At 42.9% G+C, this 25,111-nt stretch overlaps 1 protein-coding gene across 2 annotated transcripts in view; it reads left to right on the top strand.

Moving 5' to 3' along the window:
• The window catches only part of ATE1 (arginyltransferase 1), a 70,401-nt gene extending 59,909 nt beyond the window's left edge, over positions 1 to 10,492 (top strand). For both annotated transcript variants that reach the window (XM_084265583.1, XM_084265582.1), the window contains exon 11: positions 9,499 to 10,492. In XM_084265583.1, coding sequence (XP_084121709.1) covers positions 9,499 to 9,677 — 179 coding nt within the window. In that variant the 3' untranslated portion in view covers positions 9,678 to 10,492. The remainder of the gene's footprint in view (positions 1 to 9,498) is intronic.
• Positions 10,493 to 25,111: the final 14,619 nt, after the last annotated feature.

Genomic DNA, 25,111 nt, shown 5'->3' with positions numbered 1-25,111 from the left:
ACACGTAACACAGTGAACCAACACCCCTCAAGTAGGACCATCATCTGACTCCCAATTTAGTTCATGAAACATTTGGCTTGGACTGAAAAATTCCCAAAACTGTTTTAATCCAAAATGACTGTCATAGAGGTTGTGTAAGAAACAGATGTCTTTTGAAATGGCTTTTTTTTTTTCTTGAGGATTTTGCTTAAAAAAATAAAGATATCTTGGCATGTTTTACTTCTCACGTTGAAGAGATTAATTGTGGATGATTGTGTGCTCAAGATACTCCTTTGCCATTTGAATGTTGGGGCGTTTGATTCTCTAGTAGAATAATTTTGGGGTTTTTTAGGTGACTGGATCAGAAGTGAGCTCATTAGGTGGTGAAGATTCAGAAAGACAAAGCCAAATCTCATGGGGATCATTTTCCATCCTCAGAAGGTGTTAGGAAGTCAAGAGGAGAAATTAAAAAATAATTATGTGGGATAAGTGGAGTGATCATGCCCATTTCCTTTGTGCTAAGGATAACCAGCAGATGGGATTACTTTTAAAATGTGATAGAAACTAAAAGCTGGAACTGGGTGCAGCTACAGAGCAGCTGGGGCAGCGGCACCGCAGGCTCAGCCACACGCTACCAGCCACCACGCAGGCTTTTTCCAGGGTCAGACCTTTTGTAACGAGCCTTGGAGCCTCAGGACATGTTTACTCTCCGCTCTGATGACATCACCCTGACTTTTCACGTGCAGCTTAATCGGTTCCATGCTTTAATTAATTTAGCCAGTAAATTGATTGCTGTAATCTGATTTATTTACCTGATAAGCTACTGCCAGTTGCTTCGGTTTTGCCTGTTGAATGGAAATGAATGCACTTGTAATTCTCCTCTATTTGGGTCTTTTCCCTTCATTTTCCTGTATCAAGTGGAGAAACATAGAATGGTCATCTTAATGAGGACTTTGGCCTTTTTGAAAGAACCTTTTAGTGCTTATTTTCACATAAACACAGTTCAGATACTTAAATCAGGAGGATTTAAATCTCAGATTTTTTTCCTGCTTCCATTCCATTCTTTGGACCTGTAAGTCCCTGAATCATAACCTTCTAACTTTTGTACCATTTTTTATTCCATTGCTTTTACTGTCATTGTTTAATACCACCTTTTGCTGTCAGATTGACATGTCATTAAAATCTCTGATTAGAAGTCCTGGAAATGTGGTCAAAAGTGGAACTAACATCTAGGAAGCCTTCTTGTGAAAGTCTGAAGTCATCTTAGAATCCTAGGACAGTTTGAGTTGGAAGGGACCTCAAAACCCCTTCAGTCCCATCCCCTGCCATGGGTAGGGACACCCCTCCACCAGCCTAGGGTGCCCAAAACCACATCCAACCTGGCCTTGAACCCTCCCAGGGATCCAGAAGCAGCCACAGCTTCCCTGGGCACCCTGTACCAGGGTCTCACTGCCCTCACAGGGAAGGATTGGATATGGGAGGAAACAAAGCAAAACAGAAAAGCCTCCTATGTATGCAGGTAATACTCTTCATTGGCAATTCACTGTCTTGTACCTGAAGTCATGGGGAATAGTGTCCAGAGATACATCTTCAGAAGAACTGACCAGTGCATTTGTCTTCTGGAGGAACATCTAAAATTGAAATAGTTGTCTTGGTCAACATGTTGTGTACTAGATTACACTCTTTAATTTAACTTCTTTTTATTAAGTGCCTTTACTTTGGAAGCAAACTGGATACTGTTGTCAGGTAGGAAGTTGTTCCATCTCATTTAAGTAACATTTTCCCAAGCACTGCTAGCCTTTTTTTGGTAGTACATCCCTGAAAAGCAAGTCCTTGGAGAAATACCCTTGTCATTTAAATCTAGCCCTTTTTAGCCATTTCTCAGTCACCCTGTTTCAGGGTAATAAATTGAGGTAGGTTAGAATAATTGTATTATGTGAGAGCTCCTCATGAATAACCCAGGAATTTTATACTTACTGTTTTCTCTTTCAAATGTTTCCAAAACAGTGGGCCATATACTCAGGGTTTAGCGTTGATAATATGGGCCATCTATTCAAAGGATTGTATGTGTGGGTCAGCAGAAGCCTTTGCTGGAACCGCTATGAATTTGCTGTATTCACAGGAAATGTTTTCCATTGGCCCCTATTCATGTTTACTACTAGAATAATAAGAGTCAAAACACAATGAGTTATTGTTTCCCTGCGGCACAGCGGGGTTAGGGTATTTTGAATGCGTTTCTCCTGTGATTAGCCTGCTTGCCTCTCAAGATTGAATTGCAAATCCTAGAGCAGTGGTATGATTTTGGGCACTGAGGCCAAACGTTTTGTTTGGAAGATGTCTTGAGGATTTACCCATGTTGCAGCTTTCTGTCTTTACCCATTTTAAGGTTCCCCACCTTACACTCGTGAAACTGTAATTCTTCTGTCTTCCTGGTTTAAGGATCATTGATAACGCTTTGAGAAGATGCATTTTTCTCCCAAAAAAACATTCTCTTTTTCGAACAACAGTCTCAAAAGAGCCTATTTTGCTCTTGTTAGAGTCACTGCAGCGAGTTGGCTGGTTGAGAATATCCTGAGCATTTTGCTGTGCTTCCTTTGTGACTTGTGCTTTCTGGTTTTCATTAAGAATTCTTTTCACTGCAATTATTTGTTGTTCTTGTTTATGCTTCGTTTTAACTGTGCTCTTATTTTGGTTCAAGTTCCTATTTTTATACCCCGGGGCATGCTGCTCTTTAATATTTCTCAATGTCTGACTCTGGTATGAAAGAAGCAACATGGGGAAAAAATCATTCCAGCTCACTGTTTTATATTAAAAATGGCTGTTAATGGGTGTCGCTTATCTTGTCGCTGTGTATTGTCAGGTTTGTGTTTGAGGATGACTTTCTGTGCTTTGCTGGTGAAGGAAAAGAAATAGCACTTTAACTTGAGTAAGAAACGAGCTTAAATTCAGAGGTGAGATACATTGATCTTCTGATCGAGGTGGAAACGTTCTCTACTTCCACTAATTAATATCTCATTTATTTTGGTCATAGAATTCAAAAAGCCAATGTGTTTTTTCCTGCTGAAGCTTCCTTGTTTTAAAATCATTGATCATGAATGGTGACAAGGTCATGTAAGCCAGATGTAGTAGCTTTCCTTAAAAAACAATTTGACAAGGCTGTAGTGTTTCTCAAATAAATGAACATTGCCCTAATGTGACCAGCAAATGATGGGTGCTTCTTTTCATCATTTTTATACTTAGTTTGAAAGCTCAGTTATCATGAATCTTTTTAACTCCCTGTAAATTTAATTTTAAAACTATTATTTTCCTTTGATGTGAAAAATGTGAACGTTGTCTTCCTCTTAAAAAATGATGCAAGTCCTAATTGCTACAAAATTGAAAAATAAAACCCAAGAACAACTTGAAACATACCCAAAAAGCAAGCATACCCTTTGGACTGTCAGTCTGAAAATACTGCAGTTGTTAAGCATTAATCCTCATACTTTTCTTACTGTGGATTGAATGTTTATGGGTAAAACTAATTTTTCTGAGATTCCACTGGGGTTTATTTACCTGACAGTTTCCTTCAAAGATTTTTGATGTAAATTCTGTCAATGGCAAAGTTTAAAGTATTTAAAAATTTTAATTAGGACTGGGTTTTTTTGCCTGTTTCCTTTCTTTTTTTCCACTGCTTTATCCTGCTATGGGGAACATAAAATCCAGTTTCTCCATGTAGCGTGGATGCAGGAGTACAAAGTGAAGATGACCAAATACTTTGTTTCAGGGGGCTTAAGAAACGTTTAGGGAAATTGAAAGCCATGATCAGAAACAGTGTCATTCCAGAGTTTAGCAGGAATATCTTTTTGAATTACAAGAACTCAGTACAGGTACTTAATAATTTTTAATTCATTCTGTATAGAAAATGTAAGAAATATTTTTCTGTGACTAATGTGGGCTTTTTTAAATCAGCAGTTGTCCTTATTCCTATTTGAAAAACACAAAAGTCCATAAACTTCTCTCTATATTTCTTTATTTCTCTGTAAATAGCAAAATGTATTCAACAAAAAGTCAGCTTGCTTGCACCTCTAGCTCATTTATACCTCTGATGAGGGTATAATGAGGGAGAAGGTTCCATTGACTCAGCACCCCTCGTGCATTGCCCTGAAGAAGAGCTGTACAGCAACGCTGCCACTGCCTCTCCAACTCGGTATTGATCAAAACCAGCTTGACTCAAGTGAGCCACCACCAAAAACCCTGGTTCAGTAATACTTTGCTACAAAACAACCTTTGAAACACCACACATTTTTCAGTGTGGGGTTGATTCTCAGCCTGTGTGGTGTTGCAGCAGGGTGTTGCAGCTCACTCTTCGTTCTTTGATTCTCAGTCGGATGGCTTTGCACATCCTCACCCAGCTTGCTGACCAGACATAGCTGGGTTTTGCTATAGCTTGTGTTAGGTAGCAATAATAAAACTTAATGCATGCAGAGAATAAACATATTTGGATGTGGGCTTCTCAAAATAATTAATAAAAAAATGCTGATTGAAGACCAAACAGAACATGAAACTTTGAATGTCTGTTCAGATGCACACAGATGCCTATTGTGCTGTTGTGGTGAATAAAAATGGTTAAGGAATTCCTCCTCCTCCTTATTTTGTGTTGGTATTTCAGCCAGAACATGTATCAGCATACGAAACTCGTGTTTGGGTTTCGGGAGAGACCTTACAGTTTTGGGGTTGTGCAAAGAAATAAAACCTGACTTGTCCAGGAGTTTGTCAGACTTCCTGCTCTTCACATTCCTCCCGTCCCTTGAGTATACAAGTATTTCTGGGGCTGATGGCTGGGTGAGGCTGCCTTTGAAGACCACTGCTGTTGCTTTGAGTGTATTTCTCCTTGTTGCTCTGCGATGTGGACTGTGCTTTTGCTGAAAGCATGTACATGTGTGTAGCTGGGCCAAGAAATCAAACCCATATCTGCCTGACATCTGCCAAGACAAATTACACAGAGGGTCTTTAGATCTCTTCTACTTCTTGCTTTGTTTTTTTGCTGGTACTTAGCAATGTATCTAATATGCTTCTGTGGGATTTTTTGTTGCTTTAGCTTTTTTTTTTTGTTGGGTTTTTCAGAAGATAAATCCTCCATGTATGAATGGCATTTAATGGGGATACGGGGCTGGGAACAACCTGTTTGCAGTCTTTTTTGTTGGATCATGATGGCAAGATTGGATTATATATGAAATCTCTCCCATATTCAAATCTTACTTTTCACTGTGAGGGTGACAGAGCCTTGGGACAGGCTGCCCAGAGAGGTTGTGGAGTCTGCTTCTCTGAAGACATTGAAACCCTGCCTGTTTGTGTTCCTGTGTGACCTAATCTAGGTGATCCTGCTCTGCCAGGGGGGATGGACTGGATGATCTTTCGAGGTCCCTTCCAAATCCTAATGTTCTATGATGTGAGGAAGAAAAATAGGCTTTTCTAACTTGTTACTGGTAACAATGCTGCAGTCAGTGATGACAGCAATGATTGAAGTTGCCCTATCGTAGGTTTTCACTACCTGATCAGTCTGGGTCCTATCAGAAATGGAAGTCAGTAACAGAAATTTCTTTAATAAAGTCTGGCAACAATAACTTACAGATTGAGATATTTTGTTTCTTGATTTCAACAAGCAGTTTTACTTAATATAGCATATTATCTTACTTCAAATTGGGATCCCTCCTCATAAGTCACTCAGAGAAACCACGTTACAATTCAGTTGGTGGCATCCTAAATATAAAGCAAATTTTATCATAGGCCACTCAGCAGGAGCAGATACTTATTTTTTCTTTTGGGGGGAATAATTTCTTCTTTTTAAGCAGTGCCAGAGCCCAGTCAGCTTTTATTTTCTGTTAAATTCTCTTAAATCTATTCAGTTTAGGGGGTGGGTGTGAATAAAGGGAGTACTTTCCTGACTTTGTATGGTGATGCCTCCAGTGCACTGCAGTAGCAATTACAAAGTGGCTGAATTTTAATTTACAGATGTGTTGTCATGGTGGCACAAGTTCCCATTCACCCCCTCTAAAACCTTACCTATGTACATGCAATTATTTTACTGCTATTTAACTTTTCAGTAAAAGGTTTCTTTTTCAGATAGAGTTTAAATTATCTGTATTTAAGTACTTTGGCAGAAGGTTATTTTTATTGATAAAGTTCTTATTTTGGGGGCAAAAACATTTACTAAAGCAGGTAATCTGTGTAGACATTCAGATGATTATTTCTCTACCTTTTGAACCTTGTTTGAAGAATCTGGAATCAACCTTAATGTATAGAACAAATTTAAATATACCATCAGTCAGATGTACATTTGTAAGAGCAAACATAACTGGCCTTAAACTTTTTTTGATGATAAATTCATTACAAAGTCTTTCTAGATGTAGTTTATTCTGTCTGTGACAAGCTTAAAACAACTCTGAAGTTGGGTTTTTTTCAAGCTATTGGTATTTTCTTGGTTGCTCTGGGAGAGCCTTCTCCTGCCTGAGAGTCACATTATGAGTATGTGCCACACTCCAAGAAAGGACTGGCCTGGCAAGGATGGACTGGCCTGGCAAGGACTGGCCTGGAAAGGATTGGACTGCAGCATAGCCTGGCCTGGCAAGGATGGACTGGCCTGGCAAGGACTGGCCTGGAAAGGACTGGACTGCAGCATAGCCTGGCCTGGCAAGGATGGACTGGCCTGGCAAGGACTGGGCTGCAGCATGGCCTGACCTGGCAAAGACAGACTGGGCTGCAGTATGGTCTGGCCTGGCAAAGACAGACTGGCCTTGCAGCATGGTCTGGCCTGGTAAGATGGTCTGGTCTGGCAGGGGTGGACTGGTCTGCAGTATGGTCTGGCAAGCCTTGCTGCTCACCAGAAAACATTTGTCTGCAGTGCTTAACAAATTTGCTAGAACCCTCAGCAAAATAGCTGTCTCCTATAGCTGCTATATGTAGAGCTATCATGGGCAGGACAGATAATGCATCAGCTGTGCTTGATGTAGGGAGTAAAAGTGGAGCAAGATAAAAATGCTGAGCAGCAAGAATGTTGAGCTAAGCCAGGGAGGCTACAGTGAAACTGAAGGTGCAGTAGCTTTAGTTCCTGTAAGAAATGAAATCTGGGGCCAGGAACGCTACAAGCCAGAAGATGAACTAATCCAGGGTATCAGGCTTCAGTATTATTTGTGAGCAATGAGTATCAACAGTGAGTAGTGAACAGCTTTGAAATTGCTTTTGGCACGATGCTGTGAAGGCTAGGCTTGGCATAAATCCATTTCAGGACACAAACTTAGAGTCAGCCTAGAGGTGCAGTAAATATAAACGTTCCAATTTAAGAAGTTAAAATAACTTTACACTTGTGTCACCTCCAGAAGTTAAACTTGCAAATTTTTCCTTGGTGAACTTGAAGAACGGGAGGAGGATGTAAGAGAAGCAGTAGTAGGGCTGGCAGTGAAACCAACCTGTTGGGATATCAGAAAGGTGTTGGCTGCACATCAAAAACCTAACGGATTTCAAAGAGGGAGAGAAAGCCATAAAGTGTTTTTTGACTTCAGTGTTTATCTAAAGCAATTGCCAACAATAATTAGCAGAGAATGCAACCGTAGCAAGTACTATTCAGATTTTCTTCCTTCAAACCACATTTTCCTGGTTAAGTCTTGAAAAATACATTGTGCTTTCATGTTGGGAATCAAAACACAGATAAAAGTAATGAAGTCATTCTGGACTTTGTAAAGCAGGCTTTGTTAAGTTTCACGTACTAAATTCGGGCAATCAGCAGCAAAAAGTTTATGAGGCATTTCAGTGGATGAATAGGGGCAGGTCCTTAAGAATGTCCTGCAAAGAAAAACGCTTAATGACCTTCTTTGTCTTTATTAAAGCCTAAAGAGTATTAAGCTTTTCCATAGCAAGGGCCACATTTGAATAGAGATTTGTCTTAGAGATTCTTTTTCAAATTCTTCTAGACAAGTTGTTCAGTGTACCTGTGGCAAGCCCAAAGGTTACTTATGTACACAAATAGATGAAATAGATTTTTTTTTTTTCAGTCTCTAGTGGGCTTCAGGTATGTGAAACAAGGCAAGATGGAACTTGGTGACTAATTTGCTTCCCTGAGCTGGTGTTGTATTCTCTGCACTTCAGATCTGTTGCCTTGCTGAGAAGGTCCTACTTCTGTTTATTCTCTTATAAATTAAACCTGGTTTTGCTCATGAGGTAGCTATTTTATATCTGGTTGTCCACAGCAGGTTGGAGTTGACCGATGATCAGCAGAAGGCTTAACTGGGGAAGGTGCAGAGTGGGTACCATTCAGATCCTGCTCAAGGAGCCTTAAAAGTTCTAATCTAAAGGAATTGAGTACATGCACACTGAAAAATGTTTTAATTTGATGCAGTACCTAAAGCTAAGTAATTATACTTAACCTGTGCTGTCCATTCAGTCAGAGTAATGGCATCAGTCCTGGTGCCAAAAACCGATTGAGTCTCTGCATAGTTTATGTCCCCAAATGCTGACCACCTAGTGTTTGAATGTATATGGTTGAATTTAGATGGTTCTATTCTCAAACTCCTATTTCAGCTTCTGTGTTCCAGTTAACTCTTAAATTGATGGCTTTTTAAACCCTGAGCTCAGAAAAGCCCAACATTTCTTTTACCAGCATTTTGTAATAATTCCATTAATTTATCCTGCAATGGCCTCAGGCGTGTGGCATGTTCTCTCACTTTCTTTAAAGAATTTTCTAGCACTGTAGAGCCAATTTTTCTGACACGCAGCAGCTATATAACATTACTATTCAGCAACAGCAGCAGTAATTGGATTCACAGAAAATAAGGAAGTTTTAACTAGCTCGACGATGTACATGATTCTGGTTAAATTAAGTCACAAGGGGTCTGTACGTGAGGTTAGTAAGATTGAACTATGGCTTGAGTATCTCTGAAAGCCTGAGGAGTTTTATGTTGTGCCCAAGCAGCTAGTGCTTGCAGTGCTAAGTCTGTCAGTCTGCAGATCAGCCTTGAAGTGAGGGCTTGTGCTTAACTTTGTTCTACCCAAGAAACCCAGAAACCACTGTAAATGAGGAAGAAAAGATGGGGGCTTGAAGGGTCAGGGAGTTCCATATGGGAAGGTGGCTTATTTGCCTGGTGCTTACCAAAAGCAGTGTGGAGGCTTCGTGCTGGTTCTAACATGCTTTTGACAGCTGGGGAATGGGAGTGCTCTGTGCTGGTGGGTTTTGCAAGTGGTGTAGGTTTAAAAATACAGCCGGAGAGGTACTTTCAGAAATGCTGTGTATCACCACTAGAAATGTGTGACGCACGATTGTGTGGGGTTTTTCCCCCCCATACCACAAATACAGTTACTTTCCAAGCTAGGTTTTGTCTTCAAGAATGACTCAAGAGGACAGCTCAGCGGATCAGCTCTGCTTTCATCTCCAGATTGGGTTTATGACTCCATACAGTTTTCACGCTGCGTATTGAAGTTAGCTGTGTCAGTTAAGATCATGCAGGCGATACACCTAACTACCTTTGGGTTCTCTGACTCTCTTTGCAGTTGATGAAGGTCGTATCAAGGAGCTGGGCCGCGTGCGAATCCTCCACAAGAGAACCATGATGCCTTACAGCATCTATAAGAAGAGAAGGAAGGGGCCAAGCGACGAAGCCAGCGTTCAGCAGTACGCGAGTTTGGTTGGACAGGCCTGTTCAGAAAGAATGCTGCTGTTTAGAAGTTGAAAAAAAACCCATTAAACAGCATTTTGATGGCGCTACATCTTCTTGCACTGCCACTGGATAACATGTACTACAGCTGTGTGTTGGTTTGCCTGCTCAAATAGCAGTATCAAATACCAGTATCTAGGCTTGTGTGAATACGTGGTACCGTGTTTAAAAGCCAACTCCAATACCACTTACAATACAGCAAGGCTTTAGCAATATAAGTTTAGGAAAACATGCTTGCAATATATTTTAATTAAGCAGTTCTAGCCTTTCTGTGCATTTTGGATAATTCTGAGTATCTGAGCAAAATGAAGAACAGGTGTCTTTTTTTTTTTGTTGTTGTTGTAGGGACAAAGGTTGACTAAGTCTAAATTAACATTAATTAAAATACAAATCTTTCCAAACAGCACCTTGCATACCTGTCGTTTTAAAAACTGCCATGAAATTTATGCTTGTGTTTGTGTGCTCCTAAACTCTTGCAAGAGAATTGAAACGTGCTGTTACTTTCTATGGTGAAATCTGGCATGGTTTAATTTTATTCCAATATTGTATTCAAAACCAAGAAGAAATTAATTTCATTGTGCATTCTTCATTTGTTTAGAGCTGTAGGTTGGTGTCTGAGGTCCCACTGTGAAGGTAGGAGTTTGTGGGAGATTCTCAGCAGCAGGGGATGCAGTGCTTTGGAAAACTTCTTCCCCTTTGGAGATGAAACTGAATAGTTGCACTATAAACATACCAAAGATACGCAGCCAGGTGGCATGGTGGTTTCTTGGTATCAGCCTTACCCTTTGTCTAAAAAGAGTGGATATTTTAATGGATGTCATTAATGGGAATTAGAGCTTGGGAGGCTTATCCTGTAGCTCTTCAGTGCACGTTTCAGATTGATGCTGAAAAACAGACTTGAGGTCCCATCACTGGGTTTTGGTGTGGTTTTTTTCCTGCACAATAGTGTGGGAACACTTAAAACACCAATATTCCTGTGGTTTTACTGACCCTTTGTTTATGGTGCAGCAGCTCACAGGTTAACATCTTTAATAACTTTTTACTAAATAACTTCATCTGGAAACAGAGGAAGTTCTGATGCTTTATGGAAGCACTTTATTATCTGATATTTGAACGTTGTTGTTAGCAGTCTGCATCCCTATGAAGTCGTACCAGTTACAGGAATTTGGGGAGACAGCAGTGTTGTGTAATTCAGTAATGCAGTACAGCTTTGTGACACAACCAACACATCCATGTTCCTTCTTGGATAACAGGAGCCAGTATTTACCTTGAATCAGCTTGAAGCTTCTGCTTAAACTTCTCTTGAAAGACACTTATTCAAGATTTTACATGTTGATGTTTTTCCCCAGAAAGGAACCAAATTGAGTTTTACCCTCATGAGGGTTCCATCTCCTGTTACTCATTTGAAACATTTGACCCCTATTAGTAATTGTTGATTTTGATGTGGAACAACCGTAACAGTTTTTAGATTCAAGTGCATTGTAGGTTTTTTCCACCTATTTGATCATTTGAATATTACTTAAAGTACAGCTTCAACAGTGATTTTAAAAAATTACATTGCATTTTATTAATTGGGATGCATTGTGTTGATGTACTGATGGTCTGCAAGGATTTCTGTCATCTGTTGCCAGGTACCAAGAAGTACAGTCCAGATTTGTCTATCTAAACCTATTCCATGGGAGAACCACTAAATACTACTTATGGACACTTATTATAAAGAGTTCCCTTCTGTGTAGAAAATACTCTTGCCACTCAGTGAATGTCAGATAGTGTAACATTTCCTGCCTGCACAACATGTTGAAAAGCAGTGATGCCCATATGGCTTCAGACCAAAATAAATGAGAAAACCTTTTTATGTGATATAAAAATCAGCTAATGGGCACAGAGGAATTCCAGTGTGATATGCAAAATCTTAAAAGATTATCAAAACCACCTAATTATGGTCTTGCCATGCTCTGGAGAAGTAAAATTTCTGTTAAATTGCAAGGGAGTGGGCTTGATGTCAGCACTGAAGGTTCTGGAGGAGCTCCATCTTTTCATGCCCACTGTTTGTTACTGATATGCCTTCTAGAGATGTATTAGACTTTTATCTATGCTCGCTTTCCCTTGGGGAGCCTTTAAGTATTGCAGCTAAAGCAAAGCAAGATAAGCATAGAATGGAAGATCAAGGTGTAACCACTAAAGGTAAATGACCATTTCCTGTGAATTCTGAAACGGTGCTTTCAATTTCTGACCTCCACTGGAGCTGCAGCACCATGGCACGCTGGGCTTCTGAACTCAAGGGTAGAGATACTTTGGAAAAAAAAAAAGTCAAAATCAAGGTTCTCTAGTGGTAACTTGAAGGGAAAATAGTGTAGTGCTTTTCAGGGTTGATAACTCTATCCCTCTTTGAGAAGTGGAGTAGAGTCTGGGGATGGAGTAGAGTCTGGGGATGGACTTCATGAGTTTTGCCATTGACTGCAGTGGAGCTGAAATTTCACCACTATTATAATTTTATTTAATACGTTGTTGTCATTGAGAATTACTGAATTTAGAGATATTTAATTTAGTAAGAAATATTTTATAAGGTTTGGTTTTTTTTTTTTTTAGTGTAGTTTGTGATAGTTTATCCCTAAAGTAAGGTTGCTTTGCTTTATCATCTGTTGATAAATGAGCATAAAATGGGGGTGGTAAGAAAATGCAGAGCTGTGACCAGTGATTTAATTGGAAGTAAGTGGGGAGCTTGCTCATTTCCAGCATCAACACATTTCAGTAAATGCAAAAGAACCCGCATGTTGAGTTTGTAATTGCTTTTCAGCAAGCCTGTTTGACTTCTGAGTATAGAAAATAAAAGTTATTTCTAGTCTCTGTGAGTCATTATAAATAATTAATAGCTCCAGGTGTGGCTTCTGTCTTACTTTATAGGAGCTCATTATTTTGGAGGTTAACTAAGTGTCCAGTGAGCAGCAAACCCAGGGAAGTCAAAGAGCAGTGATGAGTAGAAGGGGATACCTGCCAGTTCAAAACACATGGCTGTGTTTTACAGCTAAATTTTAGTTCTAGCTAGAGAAATTAACGAAGATTTGATGCTTTGAAACGGAATTTAGAATTCTTTTGTGCCTAGAACAGTACAAAGAGATAGGCTTTTCAAAATGGAGAGCAGATGGGCCTGGCTGGTTGGTGATCTGGTGCCTAAGGCTCTGTCCTCCAAGTGATTCCTCCTGGGAATAGTGATTTTTACTGTTTCATTGCTCCTCTGGAGTATGCCCCCATCACTGTTAGTGTGTTTGCCAGGTGATTGTTCTGAGGCTTCCAGCCTTGTATTTCTGAATTCACTCCCATTCTGGTCAGCCCAGATGATCCCTCAGACATCAGTCATGTGCTCTCCTCAGACTTTCATTCTCCACCAACCCACCCTGAGCTGTTATGATTCTTCTTGCTCATTCCATCCCAATGCTGCTGCAGGAAGAGTCTGCATTTGGAAGGGTGCAGACAATATTTTGGACAGAAATCATCACCACCTTGCAGAGGAATGGTCAGCCATTCTAGTAGCCACGTATTGTACCTGATACAGGTGTAAAACTGCATCTTCAGAGCCTTTGTTTTCCTGTATTAGTCAAAATGATGGAGAGTTCCCAAGCCCTGCCAGTGTGTCTGTCCTCAGGAGGCCAGGGCAGGGAGCTGTGTCCTTCGCTCAGCCTTGAGCATCACCTGAGGAAGGAGCTGCAGAGAAACCACTGAGGAGGGGCTGGCAGTGACCCTGCGTGATGGAGAGATGATCTGAGGTTGGTTGCTGCTCAGGGGAGCAGGTAAGTAGCAGGTAAGTGATATGCTTGTAGTTATGAGACACGTAGTAGTCTCACTGGGGGAATAAAAATGCACTGAGGAAAGCAGATGGTGTAAACATCACCGTTGATACGTGATGCTAAGTGTAGCTGCTAACAAAATGAGTACACCAGCTATGCAGGTTGTCACAGGCTCACTTCAGGGGAGTATTGGTGAGAAGCCCAGTGACAAAGTCACCAAGTCTACAAGCACTTCCTGAAGGCAACTGTGCTGTGAATGAAACTGCTGGAGTACAAAGACAATGGAGGGGGCTAAAATAAGGCTGTGGGAGCCAAAGCTTCTGTGGTCAGCAGATTCTTAAATGAAATGGTATTCTGTAAATGAACCGACCTTATGCAATTCCTAGCACAGCTGAAGCTTGTCTTCCAAGAGCTTTGTTTTCTAATAGTCATTAATAGGACTGGAAATAACATCTAAATGCAAACATTAGCATATTTACAGCTATCTATGTTAATACAAAACAATCTTAACTCTCAAAAGAGGGACTCTTGCTGATCATCTTGGACAATTAACAGCTCAGAAGCTTTCTGCCTGTATCTCTTTCGATCGCATTTTACTGTCTTGATGTTTATTCATTACCTCATAATAACTATTCCCATCAGATTCTTGTGCTTCCCATCAGTTATTTCCACTTTGGTTTTGACACATAAGACGTGTGTCTGCCAAAAGTCCTGCTGAGAGGCTGCTCTCAGGACAAAAGGAAGTGTTAGAAAGTTTGTTAAGCAGTGAGAAGCGAGGGGAGTCCCTGGGGACAGTCAGTCTGCAACCTCTGTGCTACAGAAAGAGCAGGATTTATTTACAATTTAGTCTGCTGCAGGCTTTAAAATAAATGTGTCGGATTTCATTCATTTCCCTTTGTCTGTGACATCTGATTGTCATTGTGCAGGAGGAATCAATGGAGCATTGTAGAATAAAACTACGTTAAGGTCAGCCTGCTGCCTTCATGGAAGAAGCTTGAGTTAAGGAATGAAACTGCATGGTTTCTGTTGAAATTCTCACTCCATGTCTGCACAGGAGCAGAAAAGTTTAGGCTGGATGGCCTTTGTCTTCTTCAGGCTGATGCAGAGCATCACCATCCCTCACAGGGGTGAACCTCTTTGCATTTATCTCTAACAAAGGAAGTTCCATTAGTTCCTTAGAGTGACTTTTTTATTTCCTGTAGGGAATAGTACCCTTGTTACTGAGAGATTTTAATACCTGTTATCCAATTATTGTACCATTGGTCACAGTTGATACTGGTTTGGTTTGTCCAACCCAAAAATGGAGAGTAATCACCGAGGTTCCTCTTTGAAATAGCTCTAGGCATTTCCTAGGACTGTTGCCAAGTCAACTGGGTTGGCTTTTTTCCCCCAAAAACTAACTATCTTTCCAAACAGCCATGTTTTTTAAGATACTTTATTGAGCTTCCTGAAGTATCCCCCCTTTTGGGTGTCCTAGTGCCAGCTGCTCCAGTAATCAAAGTCAACATTGTTTCATTCAGCATTTCGCATCCACACGTAAGTGTTGCTTTTTCAAAATAATAATAATTGTCACTCTCCTGACCGATTTTTCTGTTTACCTACCACACTTTAGTAAAATATGGTGAGGAGCCAACCCTTATTATCCCAGCAAACATCATTTGTATCTCCTAAATGCTCTGACGCTGCTGCCACCAGATGGCATGTTCTGGCTTGTGAAGGTCATCGTACCACTGATCTTCCTTCTTGTCTGAGCATCCACGTTTTTCTGGCTCTCTTTTGTTAATATCACATCCTGAGTTTCATTTTTACTCTCCTCTTCATTGTGGTATATTAAAAAAAAATCTCTTAGGTGGGGTTGGCAAAGTTTTGCACTTAGTTGAATGAAGCACAAAGTTGTTACAGATCAGGACTGAAAGGTATTTCAAGACAAATGTTCTAGATTTTAAACCACCAGATTTATTAGCTAAGTTATGCAACTAATATATGGCTGAAATTAAGTTTTGTAGAATGCTTGAGGTACCAGCACCTATCTCAAGGTGCTTTAGATGCTATTTGAAATTAAGTAATTCTTGTTACTCCTTTCCATGCTGCAGTTACATTGATCAATCCCTATCAAACTGTGCAGAAGGAGCATTATAGAAGGTCTGACATACTGTGTATTGCATGTGGTTTGACAGCTGTTCTCTGTTTCTTGATGCAACCAAATCAGTGCATCTCTGGAAAAATGCCATCTCCAAAACTTTCTGCTTACATCTTCTGGTGCAGGAGGCGTGTGTTGTGCTCACTGACAGTTGGCAATTGTGCTTTCACTTACTAACCACGTGTCTTTTCCCTTGCTAGGGCCCTCTCTTTCCAGAAGCTGACTGATTTTTAACGTCAAACACAAAATTCTATTTAAAAAAAAAATATCAATGCTCAGCTCACACCCAAACTTTTAAAAGTTCCCCCCCCCCCCCCCAATTAAACAAATAAATAAATCTCTTTGTCATCAGTAGATGTCCTTAGAAAGGGTTCTAGTGCATCAGTTGTGGAAGCCAAAAAGGAAGAAAATTAAGCATTATTTTTCTTCTCTCTCCTTATTCCTTTCTGGTATTTAACCTCAGTTGCTTTGATGTCAGGATTTCCCTCTCACCTGTGCAGGGAATAAGATGCAAAATGAGGTTTCTAACAAGGGAGTTAGAGGTTAGGAGAGTGCAGCACTGTATTGCAGAGGGCATTGCAAGGTGTTCGATTCATGAAGAAATTCATCCCTGTTGCTCAAGATGAAAGTGGCCAAAGATCAGTTGGAAAAAGCCCAAAGTTCACAATTTTAAGTTATTTATTAGTTTTCATACGACTGCATCATCACAGAGCCCAGAAACCTGGAAGAGGCTTTGCTGTGACAGCTGCTGCGTGTGTCCTCAAGCTGAGATGGTCCTCAAATGGAGATCAGCTGCATCCCTGAGGTTTTCACAATCCGTAAAATCCCAGGTGTCTTGTAGAGACTCCTTTCTAAGCTGACTTCAGTGAAGGGAGGGAATAACTGTCCCCTGGACACAGGTAGAGGGCTCAGAGGAATGTCCTGCTCCAGTTACCGCATCACTTCTCAAGAGACCCTGGTGCCCTAAGTCCAGGGAGAGAGGGGACGTCTCCCTCTGGCCTTTCAAACCAGCACTTTGAAGTCCCTGGTTACTCTATGACATTCTTATCATTGTATACTGTATCTTCATACCCTTCTCACTATGTTAATGTCCTTGAGAGCTGGTAGATGTTATGACAGCTCTTACAGCTTGTTCCCCATCTCCTAAAGATACTTCTATGGCAGGAGTTTTGGTTCCTACATCCATGGCACTACAAGACAACAGTATTTCTGTTCCTTCCTCCTTTAATTTGGAGGGTGTCAGCGTGTTACAGCCAGGAATAAACAGCATGTTCTTACCAAGTTGTAATTAGGGGATAGGTGAGACACTGCCCTCTCAGCAGTGGGACAAAAAGAACCTTCAACAGTTTAAGTATTCAGGTGGGATGAGGAGGGACTTTGCTGGGACCTGGCACCAAAGGAATAATGCTACACCTTGACTTTTAGACCCACCAGCTTCAGGTTCTGAGATGGTGAAGCCTCCCCATCTCATCACTGACACTCGTCACCCCAAAGCAATGCCTGTTTCAGGTGGTGACCCTCAGAACCCTCCTGGATCCACAGGTCGTTGAACAGGATACAGGTATTCTGGGAATTCCAGTGCAGCATAAAGATGCTGGAGCTTATGTATCTATTTTTTTTTGTTGTTGTTGTTTGCTTTAAAGTCATTAAATCTGTTACTTTTATTGCCCTGTGATGCAAAATAATAGTAGTTAGTTGCACAATAGCAAAAGCAAAACACCAAAACAGACAAATAAGACTTGCTAAAATGAGAAAAGGACCTTCCTGAGGAGGCAGAGCTCTCCCAACAGAAGCCCACTCAATCCACACGAGTGGCAAAATATACTTACCCTTTACAAAGAGGAACAAAGTTTCTATGCCTGCAGGTTTTGATGGGTTTTTAACAGCTGATTTTCCATCCCTGTTTCTTTTGGTGTTATTTTCTCGGGTCCTTGGTCTTTCTTTTGTACATAGGAGCATCTTTCAGTTCTTTAGACTCTTCAGAAATTGAGACATTTGTATTTAGTCAAGTGCTGTTTGTTCTTCAGTATTACCTTGCAGAGTGACCTCCTGGGAAAGGAGGAACACATTGACGTTTGCAGTTTATAATCTATTGATCAGTGGTAGAAAACAAAGGCAATCAACAGGAGGGCTGTAATTGTTTCATTAAGTCTGATGAACAGCACGTTGTGCATTGATCCACACTGCCTTTAGGAGCTACAGCTTCACAATGTCATGACTCTCCCTGTAGGCACCTTATTTCTCAATCTGCTGGTACTTGGAAATGCTCTGATAGCCCTGCAGCATCCCATCACTCGGACCAACTCGTGCTGAGCATGACCATGGGACAGGTAATCCACTCTCAGATCTGAACAGGTGAGTGCTGAATGGTTTTCTGCCTGTACAGAGGTGTTGAGGCCTGTTGGATTGACTCTGTCTCAGAAGTAAGGTCAGGGAGATCAGATGCATCGGTATCTGGTCTTAAGAGCCTGAGCTCTCTTTTGAACCCACTCCAGGGAGTGTGAATTTACTTAACTTTCTGTACTGAGCAGAAATTATGTGGTGGTTTTAGAAGCTAGCAGTCAGTCCTCAGTAATTCCTCAATCACCAGTGAGGTGTAGTGATAGTTGGGTGTTGAACGAAGAGCTTGGTTCTGACATAAGAACGAGGTTTCCCAGCTCTTGTTCCAGCTGGGAGCCTTTTCAAACCTCTTTGTACCATTGTTCATGAGTGTAATTTATGGTAAGGAAAAGGAAATGCAGGGTGGCTGCAATCTCCTGGTGCTACACATGCAACAAGTAACTGTCTATGTATCTTGTTTTTACTGGAGGCAAAAATCATCTGGATCAAGAAATAATCACGTACCATAGCAAAGCTGTGAACACTTGTCCTTCTGAAAGCATTGATGCTGGGGTGTGACATGAATTTAGAGGCTCAATAGTTTGTCTTTAATTGTGTCACCTCTGATTCGAGGAGCTCAGTAGAGAAGCCACGGATCCTGTGATGTCATCCCTTTTCTCCAGGTCATCCCACATGGCCTTGTCCCTTGTCCCTGCTGCACTCCCCTCAGGAGTAACGCTGGTCTGGTTTGCCTGTCTGGATCACAGCAGTTTTACCTGTAGAAGCATGTGTGGAAGGCTGGTACCTGGCTGTTGGATGCAGGGTCTGAAATTGCTTGGTGTTGTGCTGAGGTGATCCTCCTAGTTTCCCAGGATCGTATGAGAAAGACCATAAATTACCTGCAGTATTTCTTCTGCTGTTAGCTTGAACCAAGAGAAAAAGGAGGGCTTTTGATGCACCAACTATTTGCCTAGTTAATTTTATGTCAGGCTCTTCTGTTTGGGGCAACGGGGCTTTTCAGAGGTCATATTTGGAATAGGAAAGCCTTCCTGAAACCCTTCAGCAAGACAGCCAGAGCAGTTCCAGCTCTTCTCGTGGTGGTACAAACCTTCACCAAACTTCTAATGACTCTTCTATGAAACTTCTATGTTTATAGCTTGGAATATTTTGCACACATGTTCCGACTTTGCATTCACAACATTTGTTAAGCCAACAAGCCTGTAGCAGACATGATAGCTACCATCAGGAAACTTGTTTGACAGTTTAAACAGACAGCATCTGTGTTTCCTACACTTCGTAGTACACAAAGAGAGCCAGGATTGCCCGTAGCTCGATTAATTCAAGATGTTGTCGCATGATGGAACTGGGGTTTTGGAGATGTTCAAAACATCTAATTGAAAAAAGGGATTTTGCTCTTGTGCTTGGCTGAGTTTCATCAGTATCACCTCCTCAGAGGGATGTTACCCAGAGCAGTTGGCGTGAGCTTGGGGAATTCAGATAAGTCGCTGTACATCGGGGCTGTCCTCCCGTGCTTCCAGCCGTGTCACTGTTGAGAGTGAATTTAGGATTTTCAAATTCCAAAGTGGTGCAAGGGACTTGGATTGGATACTGCTTAGGCATCTTTTAAAATAGCACCACTGCCAGTGGGAGCAATGGACTGAGACCAGCGGGATGAGGTTTAACAACACCAAGTGCAGAGTCCTGCACATGGGACATAACAACCCCATGCAGTGCTACAGGTTTGGGGGAGACTGGCTGGAGAGCTGTCAGGCAGAGAAGAACCTGGGGGTGTTGGTTAACTGCAGGCTGAATATGAGCCAGCAGTGTGCCCAGGAAAGCCAAATGGCATCCTGGCTTGTATCAAAAATAGTGTGGCCAGTAGGTCTGGGGAGGTGATTTTGCCCCTGTACTCAGCATTGGTGAGGGTGCATCTCAAGTGCTGTGTCCAGTTCTGGGCTCTTCACCGTAAGAAGGACATTGAGGTCCTGGAGCGTGTCCAGAGAAGGGCAACCAGGCTGGGGAAGGGACTGGAGGGCAAATCCTATGAGGAGCGGCTGAGGGAGCTGGGGGTGTTCAGCCTGGAGAAGAGGAGGCTGAGGAGAGACCTTATCACCACCTACACTGACCTGCCAGGAGGGTGCAGAGAGGTGGGCGATGGTCTCTTCAGCCAGGGGACAGGAGATGGGACAAGGGGCAATGGGCTCAAGCTGCACCAGGGCAGGGTCAGATCAGATGTGAGGGAAAAGTTCTTCCCTGAAAGAGTTGTGGGGCTGTGGAACAGGCTGCCCAGGGAGGGGGCTGAGTCCCCACCCCTGGGTGTGTTTAACAGAGGGGAGATGAGGTGCTCAGGGATCTGGTTTAGCACAGGACAGGAACAGTTGGACTCGATGATCTTAAAGCTCTTTTCCAACCTTGTGATTCTATGAAAAAGGCAAGTGAAAAAGGAAAAGAAACCCCAAACACAGCAAAGGCAGAATGCTGGGGGTGTTAGTGCTGTGAAATCATGGGAGCAGAAGGAGGTGGGGAGCGAGTTCTCCAGTTGTGTGAGTGTGAGGGGAGGCGTCCTGCGTTCACATCCCAGTGACAGCCACGGGCTCAGCATTGCAGGGCTTGGGCTCAGCCCGCCTCGTAAACAGCTGCTCAGGGCTGAGCCCCCGAGGAGTGTTTTGATGAGGTGGACTTCACCAGAGCCAGGATACTGCCGTGCAGTCCAGCCTTGCAGTTTCCTAAGCTTTTTTTGCTCATCTATGACAAAAATCCCTTCAAACCTGGGTGAGGGGGAAAAAGAAGCTGTAATTGTGGTTCAAATTGTGATAGCCACATGGAATGGTCTCTGAGCCCATGATTTCATCCTTTGGCTTCAGCGAGCCCCTTTACAGGGTAAGATGTTACTCAGTGTTATGTCTGAGCCTCTGGTGACATGAGGCACTTGGGACTACAGAAGCAAGGTTTTCTATGGGCTTGATCTGCTCCGTGGCATGTGCTGGTACACTGGCTGGCCTCTCTGGGGAAACAGTCCACAACTATGCCAGTTTTGTGTCATCTTTGCTGGCTGGCTGCTCAGAAACCCTTCCCCACACAACTTTCTGGCTATTTTTCTTTTCAAACAACCGACATGCAGTGAAAACCACGCACACTTAACTTGAAAATTTACGGGCTGACCTGAGTGTTATCTCTGGGGAGGACTCCTTGGGTCGGTCAAAGTGAATTAAAACCAAATGTGTCTGTTTTTCATGTTTACTCTTTCCATAAACATAGCACATATGCAGTGTGCAGCTGCTATCCTGAAAGGATTCCGACCCTTTCCCCCCTCGTTTTTGGGCGAGCTGAGCTTTAAGAGCCTATTCTATTGATAGCCCTATAGAAAGAACAAGTGGTGCTGGACCACTTCACCATTCATTCATCAAACTGTCTGGAAGAATTTCAAGTAAAGTAAGACAACAGTGAAGCTGGAGCTCAGGCAGACAGCATCCAGTGCACTTGAGTAAATAAAAAGGAACAAAAAGTCGGTGCCTTTCCCCTCTGCTTCTATCAGCTCCAGAAGAAATGAGATTAAAAGGTACAGAATATTTCCTAGGGGGAAGATTACCGTTTATTTTTATTGATTAGGACCCTCAGGCTGTGACCTCAGGTGCTCCTGACGGTTTCTTCCCGCTCCTTTAGTCACTCCTCACTGCTGGTTTTTGCTTTCATGAAGTGGTTTGCAGTCCCCTTTGGCAGCAAAGGCTCCTCTGAGCCAGAGCTGCTGTGATGCTCCCTTCCTCTGCACTGTGGCTGCCTGGGCATGTCACCAACGCCTGATGAAGCCTGATGAGAGGAGTTTGCTGAGCCACTTCATCTTGTGAAGGCACCACTCTTCCTTCTGTGAAACAAGGGGTAATATTTAACCAGATGCACTGGGAACTCTTGACATCCTCAGGGAAAGGACTGGAAGTGCAAAGAACTGCTACGGGCACTGTGGGAGGGTGAAAGCCCACCAAGCAGTTGCTGTATCAAGAAGATGGTGTAAGGTGAAGGTCAGGGACAGAGAGCAAGAGAATTTTTATGAATTAGAGAAAAAAAACAGCTGAATGGAAATGTTTTGGTAGGGGTGAGCTGAACAAGCTGCCCTCTAAAGGTCACCCCCTTCCCACCTAAATTATTCTCCAAGTCCACAATTGAGAGGAAACCCACATTAGATCCCTGTAAGGGCTGTAGGAGCAGATGGGGAGCACAGGAGTGTGTGACTCAATGATCTTCAAGGTCTTTTCCAACCTAGTGATTCTGCGACTCATGCGATCCAGAGTTGGATCACAAACCAACAGGCTGGATCAGGCTCTCCAGAGGATGGCTGAAGTACCTGAAGGGCTCAGACAAGACATCAAGACTCCTGTTACTGTGACAAGCTGATGGCATTTTTGAACCCAAAGTGGAGAAAGACTGTGTCTTGCTGCAAGGTTCTCTGGTGAAGACAAAAGCGTGGTGTGGGAATCTGCCCCAGCAACGTGACATTTAGCAGCCTAAATGCTCCATCTCCTGTGGTTTGTTCCTGTTTACTCCCTCTGGAGTGTAAACAAGCATGCCCTTTCTTCTAGGTATTTTTGATACTGTTAACCAAGTCTCTGGGTAGTGAGATCTATAGAAGATGACAGAAATCAATGGGAAAGAGCCTTAACTTTTAAGGGAAAGACATCCTACAGTCCATCCACTGAGAGACCAGCCCCAGCAGCTGTAAGACCCAGGTGGTGCACATGCCTTTCGGCTGGCAGATAGTGTAACTCCCATTGTTAAGCTGCAGTCAGCCCCCACGCTGGGTTATCTTGTAGCTCCAGGTATGCCATTCTCTCAATCAGCTGATGAAGCAGCACTTAATCTTTGCCTGGGCTGGTGGGAAACCTTGAGCTGGCTTTGACCTGGTGTTTTTCTTCCCCTGTTAGAGTTTTTTCCTTGCCCAGCTGTTTCAGCAGGTAGCACTTAGCCATGTCCTTCTTCCTCCTTGTTTAGCAGGATTGTTTTGCAGCATTTTAGGGATCTGAATGAGATCTCTTTTTTCCCCCACTCTCTTCTTGTCCCATCCCTGGCAGTGGGCTGGGGGGGGGGGGAAGAACTCATGATGGGACCCATCAACCTGGGGGAAGTGCACATAATGAAACCCTTTCCTGGTTGAATAGGCTTGCAGAATGTCAACCAATTTCCCCAGCCAGCCAGGACCTTTCAGAGTCATTCTGTATCCTTCTGTTGCCGTTGCCATAGCGAAAGACACTAATTCACCTTTGTGTGAAACTTAATAAAAATCAGCCCATCTTTGGCTTGCCTGTAGACCATTAGAAATGCTTCTGCTAAGTTTTAGAGACAGGCTTTTCACAATCTATTAAGCCCCTCGCTAAAGAGTTGGTTATCACGTTCTCTTGGGTGGGAGCTTGACAGAGAACCGAGGAGTCACAGTACTTGCTTGGACTACAGTCATCTGGAAAGTTACCCTGATTTAATTTAAATGCCCAAATTACCTTTGGGCTGGGTGTTCTTTGGTCTTTGGAGGGGAACGGAGCTCTCTGAGAAACCCCTTGCAAATTGCTAAGATGACTAAATTGACCTGACACTAAGCAGAAATAGTCTTTTATGAGCTAAATCAAAGGGGCTATTTTCCAGATAGCAGGGCTTGCTGGTAGGTGAGTTATCAGGGCAGGATGTTATGCAGAGCCAATCTGCAAGTGGCAGTGTGCTGTGGGTCAGTCGGTCTATCTGGGTTGCCTGTTATTGGAGGACAAAATGCACTAACCTACCCTTAGGGCAGCATGAGATGCTTCTGGTTTGAAGGTGTACAGACACTGCGGCTCCTCAGAAGCCACTGATGGTAGAGCTTTGTTTCATGGTGTTCTCTAAAACTAGCCTGAAATGGCAGAGGGAGGCAAACAGACAGGAAGAAACTGGTATGAGTGCTGTGATGTGGATTGAGTAGGGGTTTGGGTGTTTCATTTTGTTGTGGTAGTGTAGTTACACTTACTGGAGTGCCCGAACAGTCACAGAACCATAGGGGTTAGAAGGGACCTCCAGAGATCATTGAGTCCACCCCCCCTGCCAAAGCAGGGTCCCTAGGACAGGTCGCACAGGTCCGTGTCCAGATGGGTCTTGAATCAGAGAAGGAGACTCCACAACCCCCTGGGCAGCCTGTCCCAGGGCTCTGTCACCCTCACTGTGAAAAAGTTCTTCTGCATGTTGGTGCAGAACTTCCTGTGCTCCAACTTGAAGCCATCACTCCTTGTTCTGCCTCCACAGATCACTAAGAAGAGGCTGGCCATTTCCAACTGTGTCCCTCACTTCAGATATTGATAAACGTTAATAAGGTCCCCCCTTAGTCTTCTTTCCTCCCAGCTCACTCAGCCTTTCCTCATAGAGGAGATGCTCCAGTCCTTTAATCATCTTTGTAGCCTCCTCTGGACTCTTCCAGGAGATCCCTGTCTTTTTTTATCCCCATAAGCCCAGAACTGGATACAGTACTCCAGGTGGGGTTGTGCAGTTTATGGATACTTTTCACACTCAAGCTAACACAGCAGCTCCATCACCTACAGCCAGACATCCATCCTACCCACCCCACCCCCCCCTCAAAAAATAAAATCAACCCCCAAACACACCCACAACCCCAGATCCAAGCTGTGGCAAGGGCATCCCCCTGGCACAGGGGCTGCTGAGCTGTGGCCAGTCCCCAGGCCCTCGGCAGGGATCCCTGCATTGTGCTCTGGGTATAAATGCTCTCAATGGGATTAGCCTGGAGAAGGGGTGAAAGGCTGTGGGAAAACCTGCGTGTGTCATATTTCTCTGGGCTGCCTTGTGGCAGCCCAGCATCGCCCCTCGGGCCACAATAGAGGTTGGAGAAGTTAAGAGCAACTGTTGTGGTAGCTTGATTTTTTTTTTTTTTGGAATTATGTATTCATGAATCTGCATAATAGCCTTTCAGCTGAGGCATTGTTGGGTAAAGCACAGTCTGGGAATTGGGAGAGAGGGCGGGGGGGGGTGGGAGGGAAGAGGGATGGAGAAGCACAGGGGGTGAAAAATGTGGAAAACTTAAGGAGAGTGGCAAACTGTAAGAAATGGGATTTTATTCCCTCTTTACACCGTGCCTACAGAACAAGTTTTCACTTGGAAATGCTGCCTCCTCTCCCTGCCTACCAGTGCTTGTGCTTTCCCTCCTGGCTAAGCACATAGACCCGTGAGAGGGAACGGAGCAG

Source organism: Gallinula chloropus, assembly GCF_964237585.1.
Source record: "Gallinula chloropus genome assembly, chromosome: 5".
Lineage (NCBI taxonomy): Eukaryota > Metazoa > Chordata > Aves > Gruiformes > Rallidae > Gallinula > Gallinula chloropus.
Note: the sequence above shows the minus strand (reverse complement) of the source record. Positions and strands in the feature narration are given on the sequence as shown.